General features: G+C 37.2%; 1 protein-coding gene across 2 annotated transcripts in view; it reads left to right on the top strand.

Moving 5' to 3' along the window:
* Positions 1-19,313, top strand: part of ntrk2a (neurotrophic tyrosine kinase, receptor, type 2a) — a 51,415-nt gene that overhangs the window by 14,220 nt on the left and 17,882 nt on the right. The window contains exons 10-12 of one of the 2 annotated variants that reach the window (XM_058389864.1): positions 60-71; positions 192-229; positions 373-472. In XM_058389864.1, coding sequence (XP_058245847.1) covers positions 60-71; positions 192-229; positions 373-472 — 150 coding nt within the window. The remainder of the gene's footprint in view (positions 1-59; positions 72-191; positions 230-372; positions 473-19,313) is intronic. The other variant, XM_058389865.1, reaches the window with a different exon arrangement.

Raw genomic sequence — 19,313 nt, 5'->3', positions numbered from 1 at the left:
TGTTTTTCAATTTTCCTTTTCCTTTTTTTTTTTTTTTTTAAACCCTGCATCCTTTTAAGACCCTACTACAGGTACACACAAAAAGCACGACAGCACTAATGAGTGTCAATCATTAAAGGTTTTATTTAAATACAGTACATTGCTATGAAATGGATATTTGCTTATTGTGATTTTTTTGTTTCTTTACGCAGATGACACACCTATCGAGCCACCTGAGGACCGAGTTGCTGTGAGTGTCTTTCGTTAAATATATACGCTAATAATAAGAAAGGCCGGGCCGTTGTGGTGTTTGAGATTCAGTGTGTGTGTGTTGGAGTGGTAAGGGAGGGAGTGTGGGAATGTCATCTATACACTCTCTGTTCCCTTCCGTAGGTGTACGTGGTCGTGGGAATCGCCGCCATCACATTCACCGGCTTTGTCCTGATGCTGGTCGTCCTCAAGTTTGGCCGCAATTCAAAGTTCGGCATTAAAGGTAAGCACTCGTCTCGGGGCTCTCGTCTCCGCCAGGCCTTCGTTAAAGAGTCCCGGCTCTGGACAGGAGACATTGTGCTGGGTTTGGAAGCGGGTCCTTAAGGGATGAAAGCTTCAGAGACGCTTCAATAGGAGGGATGAAGTGGGAGGCTGTTCCTCATCGTGTTCTCTCTGCTCTACTAATTGCTTAACACTTCCTCCGATTCTTTCCTTAAGCAGCTCATCTCAGAGAGCTGTGCGGCTTCTCTGCTGCTTTTGGGCCACCTGTGGGCTTTTCTACTGACTACTAGAAGGCTTAATGAAGGTAGAAGGTGCTGGTTTTAACACGCCGCAATGGGTATTCAACTTGTGTGGGGAAAAATCGTTCATATTTCAGATGTGTGAGGGTTTGACAAAGAGGTTTTTAGAATTCGATGGCGTCTGGACCTCAGTGCTGTGTGTCTGTAGAAGATTATCATCAATCCAGTACATTTATATATAAATATATATATATATATTTATTCCACTTATATCCAGGCCTGTTTTCATTCATTTCAATTCATTTTTATTTGTATATCACTTTTAACACTGGACATTGTTGCAAAGCAGCTGTACAGCAGTATAAAAATTCAGAATATAAATAATACATTTTAAATAATGAGTAAGCCAGAGGCGATAGTCATAGTCTCGAATAGCCAGATCTTCAGACTGAGGGCAGCAGGTCTGCTCTCCTTAGCAGCAGCTTTCATTGGCCAAGGACCGCCCAAGAGGGCGTCTGACTGACACGTGAAGCAACCAATCACATTTCGTTTTGTTTAGCATCATGTTTAGTTGCGTGTAAAATATAAAGTCCGTACAAAAACAGACTGTTGTGCAACCATAGGTCGTTCATTTAAGAAAGTCATCATTTGGAAAATCCAGTGTTTAGCCGATCCTCATAAGCGCTCATTGCTATCCTGTAGACAAGATGGCTTCCTTCTTCCATGAGGGACGGAGAGCATCACAACGGAAAGCTAATTTCAAGATGCTTGACTTATTTCACTCATTTATAGATAACAAGCTGACATTTATGTGACACAGCGTCACATTTTCTTAGCAAATAATCAGTAGATCCGTCCCTTCGTTTAGTGAACAAACAGTTGCGCCTCTTCATGTGAATCTCCTTAAAAAAGAGGGAATTTGTATGAGAACCAGAACCAGGGTTTGGTCTCAGTTAGGGCTTACTTTTCAAGCAATAAGAATATTATCTGTTTGATTCAGTAAGTGAAAAAAGCATATTTATGATTCTTTTCAGACTTAAGAAAGAGAAACTAGAGATTATAACCCAGGAAGTGTCCTTATAGAGGACTGTCATTATTCCACAAGTCATTATTAGGGATTTTGAAAAGTTATTGAACAGGGATCAGCCATATTTTACTGATCTCTTGAAGCAGTATAGCTCATCTCAAGCGCTTCTGTCAACCGGGGCCATTGTTAATCCAGAGAATTATTCACAGCTAAGCCATTGGAAGATGTTCTTTATTACATCAACATAAACCACGGACCAAATATATATACGTAACTATCCATTCTGAATTCAACATATTTTGCTAGTCGAAAGCTTGAAATGAGAAATGAGAAAGCAAGTCTAATTTTTTCTTATCATTCTCAGAAAAGCTTCTGTATGCAAGTATAATTGGTAGAAAATAGTGAAAATAATCAGTATTTGGTGTGAACATTCTATGCCTTTTAAAGCTGCTAGTTACAGCGCCGCGTAGTTTTATATCAAATCAAAGAATTTTATTATTCTTAACGTCATCTGCGTCTGGAAGAAAAACGCTCGAGACGGACCAGTCATGATAAATATTCCTGCAGGAAGTTTACATTTTTCATGAGAAGTCTGCTTTTGAGCATTGAGATGATTCTTCCTGATTTTTTAATACAGTTCAGATATCATTACATCCATAGTCACTGTAATGAAAAAAAACAAAACAAAAAACAAATAATAATAACTGCTATTTCCCAGTATAAATAATTATATTTTTCAGTTTTTTACTGAGATGTGAATAAGTCGAGTTGTTATTCTGTTTGTGCTTTGAGCCAGATTCCTGAAACTGGCCTTCGTGTAAACATACTTTGTGGATATAACATTAAAAAAAAAAAAACCCAGCAGGATGAGCTTGCGATCATTTCCTGTTGGTTTTTCTCTCTACGGAAGTGCCGGATTAGATATCGCAGATATCCTAAGAGGCTCTTTTTTTTCACACTGTGGTTTGCTTGACAGTATTTGCGCATGCACGTCGTTGTCTCTCAAGGGCGAACTGCAGGGCGTAGCTCCTCCATGCTGACCTTGCTGTAACTGCAGAGAGAAGCTGGATCACAGCGGAAGCCAGGGAAGATGGCGAGGGTGAAACCGAAGCTCTCGAGTTCAGGAAGTCTGGGTGCGCTGGTCTCTCTCTCTCTCTCCCAGAAGATAAAAAAAAAGGCAGAACAAAAAGAGAGAGAGAGAGAGAGTCCGAGTCAGCAACCTTGTGCTTATCAATGATTCAAAGAGCAGGTATCAGTTTTCTTTGGGGATTTTTTTTTTTTTTTTAGTCTGGAAATCAATGGAGCTTGTCAAGGTCAGAAGGATCAGTAATCCACTGGCTCGGCACTCTCGAGGACCACTTCTTCCTTATTTTCTTCCTACTTCCTTTTGTCCTTTTTTTTTTTTTTTTTTTTTATGATCACGACCACCCTTAAGAGAAGCTGCATGAGCCGTTCGAGAACGTCGGACATTTTATACTTTTAACAACAGACACAAGCATACTCATATCTCATAGACTCTCTCACTCATCGTCTTCGAATCCGAAAGACGGCTAATGACTGGCAAAAAACATATTGTTTTATTTAACACGATACCTCTGGGTAGATTCCTGCCGCCTCGTGACCCGACATTTTCTAAGGTCAGTGGAAATAGTTGGTGTGTAAAGTACCGCTTCATGCTTTGGTGCTGCGTGTGTTATCTTGCACTAGAATTCCTTCGGAAACGAGAAGCAGTTCTGGGGAAAAAAAAATAAAAAATCATCATTCGCCTCATTAGCAATAGTTCATCTGTGCAGATGTCTGATTTATCTGCTAAGATTATCAAGACAAAAAAAAAAATACTTCCTTGTACATTTTATTGTAATCTATTGTAATAGTTTATAATAAATATTATTAAATTAATATATATTTAAAAATTTATAATTAAATTCATTTTAAATAGAATTTATAAATAAATAAATAAATAAATAAATAATAATTAATAAATATAATAAATAAATAAATTATGTAGCACAATAATGCGCGTTAGGTTTTCTTTTACCATTAAAAAGGAAAATGTCCTAGGAATATTTCTACACCTGTACCAGTCCATCCAGGATTTTGCAATTTTTCCAAAATGAACACAGTTTTGGGCCGTGACATCATCACAACATGCGTTCAGCCAAAGTCCTCTGAGTACAGTGATTATAGAAAGTCATTACTTGTGTGTTTTCACTGTTAGGAGAGTAAAAGAAAAAAATTTTTTTTTTTACCAAAGAAAACCCCCCCACAAAATACTGTTCAAGCTGCGTGACAAATTTTGAAAAAAGCTGCAGAAAGATCAAGCAGTATTACATATGCTGTGTTGCCAGATTTTATTTCTAACAATGAACAGAGGAAGGTCTGGACAAGAAGCAAACAAATTAGCCATTAAGCAAAGTCACTTGTTTTCATCAGGATAATGTAGTTAGAATTTTTATGTTTAATTGTTTCGGTCCAGGGGCCTCCTGGTGGTCCAGTGGCAGGCTCCTGCGCTCTCATTTCTGCGGCCCGGGTTCGATTCCCAGACAGGGCGCTAACCCAGTCACTGAAGAGTTAACTCTCAAGCCTGGATTAAATAGGAGGGATGTGTCAGGAAAGCGTAAAACCTGTGCCAAATCGAAACATGCAGACCAAATGATCCGCTGTGGAGCAGCCGAACAAAACAAAAACATTTGTCTCAGTCCAGGGGGCATGGTGGCTTAGCGGTTAGCACAATTGTCTTATATCATGAGACTCTGGCCTGTGCGTGGAGTTTGCACGTTTTCCCCATGCATTGGGGGTATTTTGGTTTCTTCCCCCAGTCCAAAGACATGTGCTGTAGGCTGAGACTGGCATCTCAAAATTGTCTGTTGTGTGTGTGGGATTGCGCTCTGTAATATGTTCGAACCCTGTCCAGGGTATCCCCCACACTGTGGCCCGAGTCCCCTGGGATAGACTCCAGAGTTTTCCTGCTACCCAGTGTAGGATAAGCGGTACAGAAGGTGGATAGATGCGAGAAGTCTCAGTCTAATAAAACAGTAACTATCATATATAGCATGTAGTGCAACGCTAATAAAACAAACTCACACATCCAACATGCCTACATTTAGGGAAAATAAATTCATTTGGGCTAAAGTCTTCATACCGCTTCTCTCCTGATGTCCGTATTAATGAGCGTTATTTGTACAGCAGCCCGAACATTTATTGCTTTGTGGTTTGCCAGTATTTGGATCACGGCATTGATTATTCCGAGCTCATGCTAATTCCTCCGAAACCTAGGGAGAAAAAAAAACAAAAAAACAGCATGTGTTTGTGATTTTGGCACGTCTTCCTGTGGTCTGTGAGAGATTCGTGTGTTTAACGTGGTTTAAGCGGCGGTTTAAGCGGCGAATTCAGCCTGCAGTGAGTCACGTCTCTGAAAACTGTTATCACTGAGCTGCAACTTCCGCCGGCCTTTCAGAGCACACTCCCGGCTCGAAGTGTGTGTGTGTGTGTGTGTGTGTCGGGAGGTGGTCCTGTCTGCCCACTACATGCACCGTTGTCATAGAAACGAGCGTCATCTCTCGCACTCGAAAAATGAATCATTCCCACAAAGTATGAATCACAAACTGCAGGGTGCACAGATGCCCAGCGGAGTTCGTAGAAAGAAAATCATTCTCATACATTCTCATACGCTTAAAGGAGGAGCGGAACGCTAACCGGTGATGTTTAAACAGATAAATTCTCTTAGCCTGAGGACTGAAATGATACAGAGATCAATTCAGAGAGGTCAAACTTATTCCCACAGAACTGTTGCACTGAAAGATGTTCGATACGTATGTAAAAAATAATTATAATAATTTGGCGAGCGTTACATAAGTGTTCTTATTAGCTTAAAGATATCGCAGTATGAAGATTTCCAGTAACGCTGTCTATGAAGACTCCGGCTGTAACGCAATGACACTATCTATAGCTGTGTCTGATTAGCGCTGCAAATATCCGTACGCATATTTACAGTTAAACACAAAGTGGGCGTGGCCTTAATGAAATCACTCGATCAGTAGTTTTTTATTTTTGTGAGATTTAACGGGTTCTATTTCTCAAAACATGAACAAACTACTAGACAAATTTTATACAAAATCATTCTTTAAATCACTGCCATTTCCCATTTTTATTTTATAGAATTATTCATTATTATTACATAATTATCTTTATGTTTGTGTTTAGAGCTCAACATTTACATGTGAATACTGTAGTATCAGTAGAATCAGTTCACCTAGCACTCCTTTAAACAACTCCTTACTGAAGCTCATCAGACGATTCAGTCAGTTTAATGACTCTTCAGTGAATCGGCTCACCTGATTCACTCATTTAAACCAATATTTAGTTAATCAATTGAAGTGATTCACTCAGTTTACCAACTCTCCATTGAATCAGTTCACCTGATTCACAAATTTTAACCAATCTTTAAGTAATCAATTCAAGTGATTCACTCAGTTTTACAACTCCTTAGTGAATCAGTTCACCTGATTCACAAATTATAGCCAATTTTTAGTTAATCATTTCAAGCGATTCACTCAGGTTAACAACTCGTCAGTGAATCGGTTCACCTGATTCACAAATTATAACCAATATTTAGTTAATCATTTCAAGTGATTCACTCAGTTTTACAACTCTTCATTGAATCAGCTCACCTGATTCACAATTTTTTATCATTTTTTATTCAATCATTTCAAGTGATTCACTCAGTTTTACAACTCCTTAGTGAAACAGTTCACCTGTTTCTCAAATTCTAACCATTTTTAGTTAATTGCTTCATGCAATTCATTTAGTTTACCAACTCTTCAGTGAATCAGTTCACCTGATTCACAAATTTCAGCCAATTTTTAGTTAATCATTTCAAGTGATTCACTCAGTTTAACAACTCTTCAGTGAATCAGTTCACCTACTTCACAAATTTTAACCAATCTTTAGTTAATTGTTTCATGCAATTCATTCAGTTCACCAACTCTTCAGTGAATCAGTTCACCTGATTCACAAATTTTAACCAATCTTTAGTTAATTGTTTCATGCAATTCATTCAGTTCACCAACTCTTCAGTGAATCAGTTCACCTGATTCACAAATTTTAACCAATATTTAGTTAATCAATTCAAGCAATTCACTCAGTTTAACAACTCTTCAGTGAATTGGTTCACTTGATTCACAAATTCTAACCAATTTTTAGTTAATCATTTCAAGTGATTCACTCCTTTTAACAGCTCTTAAATTAATAGGTTGACCTTGTTCACAAACCTTAACCAATCTTTTGTTAACAAATTCAAGTGATTCACTCAGTTTAACAACTATTCAATGAATCAGCTCAACTGATTCACAAATTTTAAACAATTTTTGGTTAATCATTTCAAGTGATTCACTCAGATAAACAACTCTTCAATGAATCAGCTCACTTGATTCACAAATTCTAACCAATATTTAGTTAATTGTTTCATGCAGTTCATTCAGTTTAACAACTCTTCAGTGAATCGGTTCACCTGATTCACAAATTTTAACCGATATTTAGGTAATTAATTCAAGTGATTCACTCAGGTTAACAAGTCTTCAGTGAATCAGTTCACCTGATTCACAAATTTTAGCCAATTTTTAGTTAATCATTTCAAGTGATTCACTCAGTTTAACAGCTCTTAAATGAATAGATTGACCTTATTTGCAAACTTTAACCAATATTTTGTTAATAAATTCAAGCGATTCACTCAGTTAAACAACTCGTCAGTGAATCAGTTCACTTGATTCACAAATTCGAACCAATTTTTAGTTAATTGTTTCATGCAGTTCATTCAGTTTAACAACTCTTCAATGAATCTGTTCTCCTGATTCATCCAGTTTAACAAATTTTAATGAATCTTTTCACATGCCTTGTGCAGTTTAACGACTCTTTAGTGAATCTGCTCAGCTGATTCATTCAGTTTATTACCCATTCAGTGAATCCATTCACCTGATCCTTATTAAAAACAGTGAATCATTCTCATAATCCTCACTCCGCTATGAGTATCCAGTTCCCAGAATGTTTGTTCATAACATAACATTTGGTAAACTGCAGGGATTTCAAACCCACAACCATGTAATCCTATTAACCCTAATGCTGCCTAGAGACAGGCTTTGTATGTTTCGGTATCCATGCTTTCTTTGCGCTTGTTGTGATTCATTTAGCGGGGTGGCTTTTTTTGTTTAAGATGTACCACTCACACTTTGTCTGCACAGTGTAAGAAACCATGTGTGAAAGCTCCGAAGGAACAAAAACATGTCTGATGGAGCAGATGGAGACTCGAATCTTTGCTCAGATCGGTACTGAGATTAAGAAGCTTTCGTGGATGGACGTAGTCATTTTAATATCTACCTATTCGCAACACATTCTCACATAGCACTCTAGTCTCTCAGTCTCTCTCACACGCTCGTCTATCAAGTTCACTTCAGACTCGGAGGAATACTGTTAGTCAGAAAGCACTTCGGAGACTCCATGTAGGCCTATAAAACATTTTCCAGGCCATAAGCACCTGTAAAAGCATTTCTGTCTGACTTTGGTCCAACACAAATTACAGCACAGTGTGCAGTGATACAGTGGAGCGTTAACCCAAGTCTAACCTTTTCTCTGTGACTTTAAACCGGTGTGCGGTCGCCATGGCGATTTTGCTCTTATCAACATAGAGTCACAAAAACGATAAATTTGGTGGATTAGCAAAATATAACTTCAATCCATCCATTTATTTTACTGCTTATCTTATGTAGGGTTGCCAGGAACCTAAAGGTTTATCAAGTTGGAGGACACTCTGGACAGGATGCTAACAAATCTCAGGGTACAATCACACACTACAGAAAATTAAGAGAGGTCAGTCAGCCTAGAAGGCATGTCTTTGGACTGGGGAGGTAACTGGAGAACCCGGAAGAAACCCTGAAACTCCACATACACAGGGTGGAGGCGGGAATCGAACCCTGAACCCTGAAGTTTACAACAAAATTCAACGTTTGCTGATTCTTTGTAAAAACACACGTCTCTTCGACTCCCAGTTTGGCAATAGTGTCGTGTGTCAGGTGTGTGCTGTGTTTCCTTTCTTATCCTATTTCGTATGGACAATTTTGGAAGACATTTTTGGAGACATTTTGTTAAAACGTCTCATTAAAATGAGTTTGCTGTGTGTATGAAGAGACTATAGGGTGCTATAGGGTGAACACCTTCAGCACAGTACAGGGAGTCTCGTACCGTGTACCGTATTGGAACTTAGGCTTGGATGGACATCATTTTTCCACCGGCGAATACACCCACAACCCCTCCAGCTCAGCTTCGCAGCTCGGCTTTACACCTTCTGGATTCTGGCACTCTTTTTCTCCATCCACTTTTCAGTGCTTCCTGATCTAATGTAGCTGCATTACAATATTACTTATCCTCTATTACCTTTCCTCTTCGACTCGGCTTTCGGACGCTCCGGAGTTCTCCGAAAGTTCGATGCGCGCTGCAAGAGTTTTCACCCCCTTCCGCCTCCCCCTCCCCCTCACTCCGACCAAACGTCCGCATGAAATACCCGACTAACTCCTAACCTTTTCTTTCCATTTGTGCTTTGCATATTTTTTAAACATTTTTTTTTGTAGTTTTCTCAGAAAGAATTTTTTTCTTTGTCTTAATCACGTGTACCTGTTTTCCACATTCAGATCGTTCAAATGCTCCTGAAGAAGATACAGGATTAAAAAGTGGTCAGTGAACGTTGTTATTAAGCGCCTCAACATGGTTTTAACCTTAAACAAACAACAACAAAAAACCTGCATGCTCTGCTGTGTAGTGAACGTTCGACTCACTTGTGCATTCGTTATAAACTCATTACAATAAAGTCATACTTTATTGTGTAACATTAATTAACACACAGAACAGCCTGATATTGGGGGGGGGGGTCCAATAAAAGATTATTCAAATCCAGAACACTTATGTTTGTTTTTATTATTATTATTATTATTATTATTATTATTATTATTATTATTATTGATGTATTTATGCCTATGATTTCAATCTTGTGTTGCCTCAGTTGTGTTAAAGCTGCCACAGTTCCTTGTGTTGTGTGTGTGTTTTTTTTCCTACGTTATCTCCAGTCATGTTGTTGTCTTGTGTTGCGTCACTTTTTGTTTTTTTTAGGTTTTGTTTTATTTCATAACGTTCCAGTGGAAGCGGTGAGCCGATAAAAGTGGTGCAAACTGGGACGGAACTGTCAAAATGGACCATTCTGGGACAGAAAAAACACACAAACACACACACACACAATCATGGCTCATGGCTCATCCCAGCTGCTACTGACCGAACCAAGCTGTGCAGCCAATCAGCAACCAGCATAAAGCTACTTAGTCCTTCATTGTGTTTTATTTGTTTTGTTTTTTTCATGCTAGAAGCCCGTCCTATGCACCATACCGTCTAGAACCGGCTGTAGCTGTTATCCGACCTCGTCCCTTTGCCCAGCGTGGAGGGCAGGACTGGGGGGTTTGTGGGTAATGGAATTTGTGTCAGTGGATAAATGGAGCTGTGACGCTCTAATGCTGGATGAGACTCGCAGAGGGGGCAAGAGATAGTGGCATAGTTTTTAATGGAGACCCTCATAAATGAATCATCACACGTGTGCCTTGCCTTTTTTTTATTCTTCCTGCTCTCTCTCGCTCTCACACACACACACACACACTTCTGGCACCATATCTAAATAGAAATTAAATCAAATATTTTATTGTTTTTTTGTTTAATAAAAGTTTGTGCTGGTTGGGTTTTTATTTTAGATTATTATTAACTGCTATATTATCAACTCACAAACAAACTAAAAATACTTCCATTCACTTAGGAAGTGCATCACTTCATCCTTAGGAGCTGCCCGGTCATTGAGGGGTTGAGGCTTGAATAAAGTTTGTTTATATTAAAAGAAAAATAGAAAGTGAATTAACATGCTGAAAAGTATTAAAGGTGCAAAGCCAATTAATAACTGTGTGAGTGGGATTTAAAGAAACTTCTGGTTTAGGCCACACCCACTTCAGGTTCAAATCCTGTGTGTTACAGCATAGGTAGGTAGGTGGTAGATAGATCGATAGACTGAAGAGTGAATAATGTTCTAAAATCTCAAAAACCAAACTGGCACAAACAGTCTACAACACAAACCGAATGTGAATTATTTCTTTTAAAAACAACTTGCGTATTATAAGGGATGGGTCGACTTCATACAGTAGAACAGTATAATATACACTGATCAGGCGTAACATTATGACCACCTGTCTAATATTGGGTTGGTCCCTCTTTTTGCTGCCAAAACAGCCCTGACCTATCGAAGGCATGGACTCCACTAGATCCCTGAAGGTGTGCTGTGGTATCTGGCACCGAGATGTTAGCAGCAGATCCTTTAGGTATTTAAAGAATATTTACAGGACTTAAATGATACTTTGGATAGATAGTGACCACTTTGGAGATGCTCTGATCCAGTGGTCTAGCCATCACAATTTGGCCCTTCATCAAACTCGCTCGAATCCTTACTCTTGTCCATTTTTCCTGCTTCTAACACATCAACTATGAGGACAAAATGTTCACTTGCAGCCTCTAATATATCCCACCCACTAACAGGTGCCATGATGAGAAGATCATCAGTCACTTCACTTCTCAGTGGTCATAATGTTATGGCTGATCGGTGTAAAGTACAGACTTTGTTGTACATTCACAAAACAAGCAACGCACTCATGTCTTTTATCTGACGCTGTTCTGGTTGTCTGTAAATAGTAAAGTATTTCCTGTTAAATTAGGTATTAGTTTGTGACTCTGAGGTGACGAGCGTGACGTGGTGTTCGTATGAAATGTTACCCCGGTGCCACTTCTGTCTGGAGGGTCATGTGTTAGATATTGATTTCTAGCTAATACACATAAGTACTGCTTCATAATCCAGTTCTCTTCATCATTCAGAGCAGCGTTATTACTTTATTTTGTGTAAGAACTGCTATCTGGAATGGCATGTGATGTGCGAAGTAAGTAAAAGATTTTTATCTTTTGTGAAATACAAAATTTGAATGTATCTGATCATTTGTTTTTGTTTGTTGTGTATTTTTAAAACCCTGAATCTTTCGAGATTTTGTTTTGTTTTATTTTGTGTTTTGGACTGTTAAAACCCTAAATCTATTAAGATTCTTTGTAAAAATATTATTATTATTATTATTATTATTATTATTATTATTATTATTCCTTTTTATTAGTCTTTCTTAAATTTTATTATAATTTTTTCTTTTATTTTTTTTAAGGTAAATGTATCATTTAAAACCCCATATCTATTACAAAGTGGGGTTTTTTTGTCCCGTAAAATCACAAATTGTTTTTTGTTTGTTTGTTGTTGTTTTTTTCTATTTTAATTTGTCAGTTTCTCATGAGTTTGTGTTGTTTTTTTTACCCAAAATTCCAGCTGTACAGCTAATCATATACAATTTAAAGCAGTAGTCAAATAAAGTGTTATCCCATTGAGACAGTGGATTGAGTTCAGACTAATAACACCAATAATAAGCATGCTAATCTTCCCCAAACAGTCATTATTACTTAGAAATACATAGAGAGATATAACAAGCAACAATATCACCAAAAAGCCGCTATATTCACTTACATTTTATCAGCTATGGATTCACGCTAATGCCCTTAATGCTTCAGCTCTTATTTTCAATTTTTAGCTTTAGTTTAATTTTAAATCAAACTTAGTAGAGTAAAATAGTCACAGAGAATAAGCAAACGTGTGAAATGTGGTTAATGTGGCTTCACATTATTGATGCTAGTTAAAGAACTAGCATGAACATTATTCATGACATCCGGACGTCGTGTCTTTCCCTCGGACACGTGACTGAAATCTTCCGAGTCACGTCTGAAATATCTGAAATATGCACAAAAGCCCTTGTTATAGACACTTTACCCATGTTTCAACTGTCTTTTACCGTTAACTTGCATCACACAACATCAGAGGGACACAAAATGGCCGCCAATCTCTCAAATGTAAATCAATTTATTACACTGTCACAACAATTAATTAATTAATTAATTTGTTTATTTATTTATTTATTTATTTATTAATTAATTTATTTATTTATTACTACATGGACTATGTTCACTTTGGTGGTTATGTGAAGCATAGAAATAGAAATGGCAACTTTTTAAATCCGCAAGACTTCCTGAGAAAGGTAAGGTTTAAACGTTAAACAAAACACGAATATGTAACACAGATCTAATTGGAACACAGACTACAACCAAAATTTGGTTAGAAGTGAATTTTCCAGCACGGTCCAGCTCTCTGTGTCCCGTGTCTCACTGTGGAGGTGGAAGAATTTCCTCTTTTTCCTTTCTCTCATTTTGCATCATGCCAAGACACACACACACACACACACACTTCTAAATCCCTCGGTGTTCCAGTTCCTTGGCTTTCTCTTTGCTCTAAAGAACAAAAAGTCTGCCTTTTTAGTTTTCACTGCACAGGAACTTCTGCCATGTTATTAGTTAGTTTAGTTTGTTTGTGTGTGTGTGTGTGTGTGTGTGTGCGTGTGTATTTTGGGGGTTGATGATGATGATGATAAGGAGATCTAAACATGACAGCGCATCTGTCTTGGTTTCTCCGTCTGCTCTCCGAAGCGAGAGCTCACACGAACATGGCTGAAGATGTGGAAGGTTTCTATGGTGTGGAAATATGGGAGAGCAACAATCCGAGGAATGTTTAGCCAGGCTGTGGCTGTGAAGCCGTGAGGAACATCTGAATGAACGCTTGTTCTACTGCCCCGGTGCTGTTCTAGTGCCCTCTCTCTTAAGATTTCACTTTAAACATCTTTTTCTGACCTTCATCATTACTAACAACAAAGGAATTGTGCTGCGAATATAAAGACAAAAGAAATACATTTACATCTTCAAGCTTTCTTCACTTCACCGCTAATCTCTCTTCACAACATTTCCACTGAAACCTGACCTCCAAACACAGCAATATAGCCCTTTATTTTTTCCATCACACACTCTGGGACTGAATAATCGTTAATGAGTTTGTTTTGGATTTCCGTCAGCTTTTCACTCATGTTTTCCCCTGAACTTTGGCTCCTCACCTCTGTCCTGTAAACACACAGCAGTGCAGCGGGCTGAGTGATGGGTCTGGGAATGAGAAAGAAAAGAAAAGACAAGAAAAGAAAAGAAAGAAAACAAGGAAACTCTGTGATATTTGGAGGCTCTTGCATTTTTTATGCGTCTTCAGTGATAGTAGTGCAAGCAGCGTCACAAATTTTAACTAATGCTGCAGCAAAAAAACCCATCAGAAATAAATCGTTTATCCTCCTTTGGTTGAATAAAGTTTATCTAGTGTACCTGATTCTTTTAATTGATCAGATATTGAATAATTGTCTATAACATGAGCTCTGACAGCTGGAATTTAAACACACAGCAGTGCAGTAGGCTGAGTAATGGGTCTGGGAATGAGAAAGAAAGAAAGAAAGAAAGACATTGAAATAAATAAATAAAGACAGAGAGAAAGAAAGAAAGAAAGAAAGAAAGAAAGAAAGAAAGAAAGAAAGAAAGGCATTGAAATAAATAAATAAATAAATAAATAAAGAAAGAAAGAAAGAAAGAAAGAAAGAAAGAAAGAAAGACATTGAAATAAATAAATAAATAAATAAATAAATAAATAAATAAATAAATAAATAAATAAATAAATAAATAAATAAAGAAAGAAAGACATTGAAATAAATAAATAAATAAATAAATAAAGAAAGAAAGAAAGAAAGAAAGACATTGAAATAAATAAATAAATAAATAAATAAATAAATAAATAAATAAATAAATAAATAAATAGCCAGAGAGAGAGAGAGACAGAGAGAAAGACATAGAAAGAAAGACATAGAAAGAAAGAAAAACATTGAAATAAATAAATAAATAAATAAATAAAGACAGAGAGAAAGAAAGAAAGACAGTGAAATAAATAAATAAAGAAAGAAAGACAGTGAAATAAATAAATAAATAAATAAATAAAGAAAGAAAGAAATAAAGACATTGAAAGAAAGAAAGAAAGAAAGAAAGAAAGAAAGAAAGAAAGAAAGAAAGAAAGAAAGAAAAACATTGAAATAAATAAATAGAGAGAGAGAGAGAGAGAGAGAGAGAGAGAGAGAAAGACATAGAAAGAAAGAAAAACATTGAAATAAATAAATAAAGACAGAGAGAAAGAAAGAAAGGCATTGAAATAAATAAATAAATAAATAGACAGAGAGAGAGAGAGAGAGAGAGAGAGAGAGAGAGAAAGACATAGAAAGAAAGAAAAAAAGAAAAACATTGAAATAAATAAATTAATTAATTAATTAATTAATACATAAATACATAAATAAATAAATAAATAAATAAAGTCAGACAGAAAGAAAGACAGACAGACAGACAGAAATGAAGTAAGAAAGAAAGACAGACACTGAAATAAATAGAGAAATAAAGAAAGAAAGCATCTTTGATTTTGCTGCAACTTTCAAAATTTGAGATGTTTTGTGTTTTTTGAGCTTTTTTTTTTGCAGAAAAACTCAAATGAATGATGACATATGAAGTGTCTTGGCCCAAATCTGCAGAAAATCTATGGTAATTTGGTAAAATTGCAAACTCCTCTAAATATGTTTGATTTTTTGCAAAAAAATAAAAGATAAATTTAGTATTTGCAAAATCCTGGAAGAACCGATTTCTAGCTCCAAGAAAAAAAAAAAGTAGGAATTTTTCAATTTGTGATGTGATCGTAGGAACGATTCTCTGAGGTCATTATTAGATTTTTCGATGTTAACTTTATTATGTTTTTTGGGAAACTCAGTCAATTCCAACAGCAGAGGAAGATTAGATTAGTGAAGAATAAGACGTTTGGGGTGTGCTGTTATAGGATAATAATAATAATAATAATAATAATAATAATAATAATAATAATAATAATAATAATAAAAAGAAAATGAATTTTATTTTATAAAAACAGCATTTCTTTTATTCAACTGAAGGCACTTTTGCTAAAAGGTGCAATTTTGAAGTTATGAGGGTTTAATTCCTGACACTATAGAACCTGTAAAGAGTTGTTTCCTCATCAGATTCTAGTTTATCTGGAAATTAATAATGCTGAAGTTATAGACTGCTTCTGTTAAAGTTTACAGAAATATCAGACAAGGCTCGGATGATGTGGAGCGTCAAGTCAAGCTCCGTGCAAGTCCTTGTGATCTACAGAAACGATAACGTGTGCATTAAAATAAACTCTAAGCTGCTGTTATAGAAAATGAATCAACACCTTCTGGCCAATCAGATTTGAGAATTCAGCTGCACTGAGGTTTTAATGGTTTTGTCAGGCAGCCTTTTATCAGATTTATATGTCGGGTTGAGATTAATGGACAGAGCTCTTCTCAGCGATTTGGTCCTCCTTGTTTGTTCCGAAGAAAATGGAAGCTGTTCTTCTTGTTGCTGCAGAAAGTGAGGGATGCTCTTCAAAGAAATAGCAGCCGGGCATTAAAATCTCTTTGCGCTATTTTTGGGAACATAATATTCACTCTGCCGTGTACTGACCCGGCAGCAGCTGGAGCACAGGGCTCAGTCGCGGTATTGCTCTGTAACCGAAATCCAATCCGGAAGACAGGTCGTCCACTCACCCCCCCCATCCACCACACACACACCATCCCCTCCTCTTCTCTTGTGTCCAGTCATTTCTCATGCCTCCCATCTGATCCATCCCTCTCTCCTTCTTCCCTCATTAGCTTCTCCGATCAATAGATCACTTCCTCTCAGCTTGCTCGAAGAAAACAAGAGTTTAAAAGTTGGCGGTGGTCGGGTTTCCTTACCGGATACACATTCACACACCACACACACACACACTCTGAGTAAAGCAAAGGGTTTTAAGCAGACGAACTGCAGTATCAGAGTGGTATCACTCTCAGAAATACATGCCATCGTTTATCCTCCTTCGGTTGAATATAGTTTATCTAGTGTACCTGATTCTTTTAATTGATCAGATATTGACTAATTGTCTATAGCATTAGCTCTGACAGCTGGAATTTAAAGTTTCCTAAGCATGCTAATCATGTGTCGTTTCTATAGTAACAACTCAATCCCAGAGACCTGAACGGCAGATGCTCCACATCATGAAAAAGCCTAATAATATAAATAATTTAAAAAGTCTATAGAGAAGTGTTGTTATTTGTTCAGTCAATTAATCAATCAATCAAACTTTATTACAGACTCGAGGTCAAATTTAAAAAGACAGCCGGACAACAGATACGGCCCATAACATCTAACACACACAATAAAGAAGAATTTATTTATAGTTAAGAAATAATCCGTGAAAATGGTTCGTTTTCCACAACAGGAAAGTCTTCAAGAATTTCAAAAGCAATCAACAGAGGTAAAAAAAAAAAACAAGACGACAACTGCAGTTTATTGAAAAATAATCAATAGCCAAAAGGGACAAAAGACGAACCCTGTGAGTACCATGGAAGTGACAGGTTTAATACCATTTCCTCTGTGAACGTGGTCCCAGACAATACCATGTATGGAGGGGTTGATCTCGAACCTTAACCCTTGAACTGCAACGAATTATCATGTAGCAAAATTAGCTCAATGCGCTAATACAGGGCTACCATATAAGTGTCACTTGACTCAATAGCCCCTAACATGGCATCGTTAATCATCAGAACCCCCTGATGTTTAATTAGCTCCTGAACCCGGAGTGGATCAGTGCGACACCCTGACCTCCGTTCAGCCTCGGGATCCCAGGCTGCGTGTTGGGTCATGACCTCTGTTCGTCCATTGAACACTTCATCGGTCTCCTTTTCTCGCTCACCCGCTTAGCAGACTGAAGTCTGACCCCTTAGAGCTAAACTGTGTTTGCAATGATTATCAATGCAGACAAAAAAAACTCATACCACATGTCCAAGTGTGACTGTGTGTGTGTGTGTGTGTGTGTGTGTCATACATAGAGATCTATTTCCCTGGTGACATGTGGGGTTTCAGACAAGGGAGAAAAGTGCGTTGAGTCGATCTGCATTGTCTACTGTTGGATTATTTCCTCCTGAAATTCTAGAGGTCCTTGATGAGTCAATGATGATATTATTATGGTAAAGTGTAATAAAGAGGCAGTGAGAGCTCAGGGGTTAAGATTCTGGTCAGTTTAAATCCCACGGCTACAGGAGCCATTTTGAAGGCCTTTACTTTCACCTGCTCGGCTCTGTGCTTTGGTTGAACTTTCGTCTTTGAGGTGAATAAATGTAAATGTTAAGCTTGCCTCTTAGATGTTACTAGTCTTGTGTAATATCTTGAATTGTAAAACCATCATTTATCATTGATTAAGTTCATTCGCATTTTGAGCAAGATAAAGAATGCATCGGTTCCCGACCGGTATAAGATATCCATGCTCTTTTACGCAAACTTTAAAAAAAAAAATGCTGCAAGACAATAGCTGAGAAATATCGGATTGAGGAACCGCGCCATCTTTCAAGTAAAACAACTTAAATCTCAGTACAAGGAGTTCATGACTACGCTAGCATTGAGTGCTGCAGCAAACTGCTTAATACTTTGTTTCATCTAGCTAGCTAATTCTCTTCACGTGAACGTAAACAACTAGCTAGCATTATACAGAGAAAGCTTCATAGCCAAAGTGCTTGAATACACGTGCGTTTGTCTTGGACATATATTTAAACCCCAGACAGTTTAACAAACACAGAGCTGAACAAAAATATCCGTGGAAATGAAATCGTTCAACACAATTTTTCTTCAGTTTTTGCTTTAGAATGTTCTTTAGATGGTTGGAAATCAAGGCAAAAGTGAAGCATATTTCAGTTTACGACGTTCTCTGTGTAACAGAATGATTAGTTAGCATTTAAAAGATTTTTTTATTTTTATTTCCCTCAGTTCTTTTTTGCTAGCTGGCGATCTAGATGCTGTGATGTTTATGTTAAGCCTGATTGATGTTAAGCCTGTTTTTATGTATGTGTTTGTGGTACAGTAATACTTTAAAACCTAATAGACAGATTCATTGATTGACTCTTCATGATGTAGTGCAGACTATCAAAGCGGTTGGTGAAGAATATCTAGTTTTATTAGCCAGCATCCACCATGATCTGATCACCCCTTTCTTGTACCATTAGTCTTTTTGTTATATGCATTTTTTTTGGCACAAATTTACAAAATTCCAGTTATGTAAATGTGAAAAAATCCCCGATGATCTACTTGCCGCTCTTTCCAGCTATTTTCTTTCACCTCATGTCCTTTTTTTTAAAGCCCAACCACCACTTTCTTTCCGCTCTCCGCTGAAATCTGACCCGTATGTCCTCCGAACAGGGAGGATTGCTGCATTTTTTTATTGTTTATCAAACTCTGGGGGTGATAATGAGTTTATTTAATGAGTTTGTTTTGGATTTGCACCAGCTTTTCAGATCAATTACCAAGCATTCAAATACTTTCCTTCGCTTGTATATTTCCCTTTGAGTGTAGAGACCAGATATGATGTTTTTTCTTTGACTGATTGGGTCTTGGATATAATGTGCTTTAAAGTACATCAGAATAAATTCATCTATATATAAGATATTTCTGTTGAA

The sequence above is a fragment of the Hemibagrus wyckioides genome, linkage group LG05 (assembly GCF_019097595.1).
Source record: "Hemibagrus wyckioides isolate EC202008001 linkage group LG05, SWU_Hwy_1.0, whole genome shotgun sequence".
Taxonomy (NCBI): domain Eukaryota; kingdom Metazoa; phylum Chordata; class Actinopteri; order Siluriformes; family Bagridae; genus Hemibagrus; species Hemibagrus wyckioides.
The sequence above is the reverse complement of the archived record's forward strand: the minus strand, read 5'-3'. Positions and strand labels throughout refer to the sequence as shown.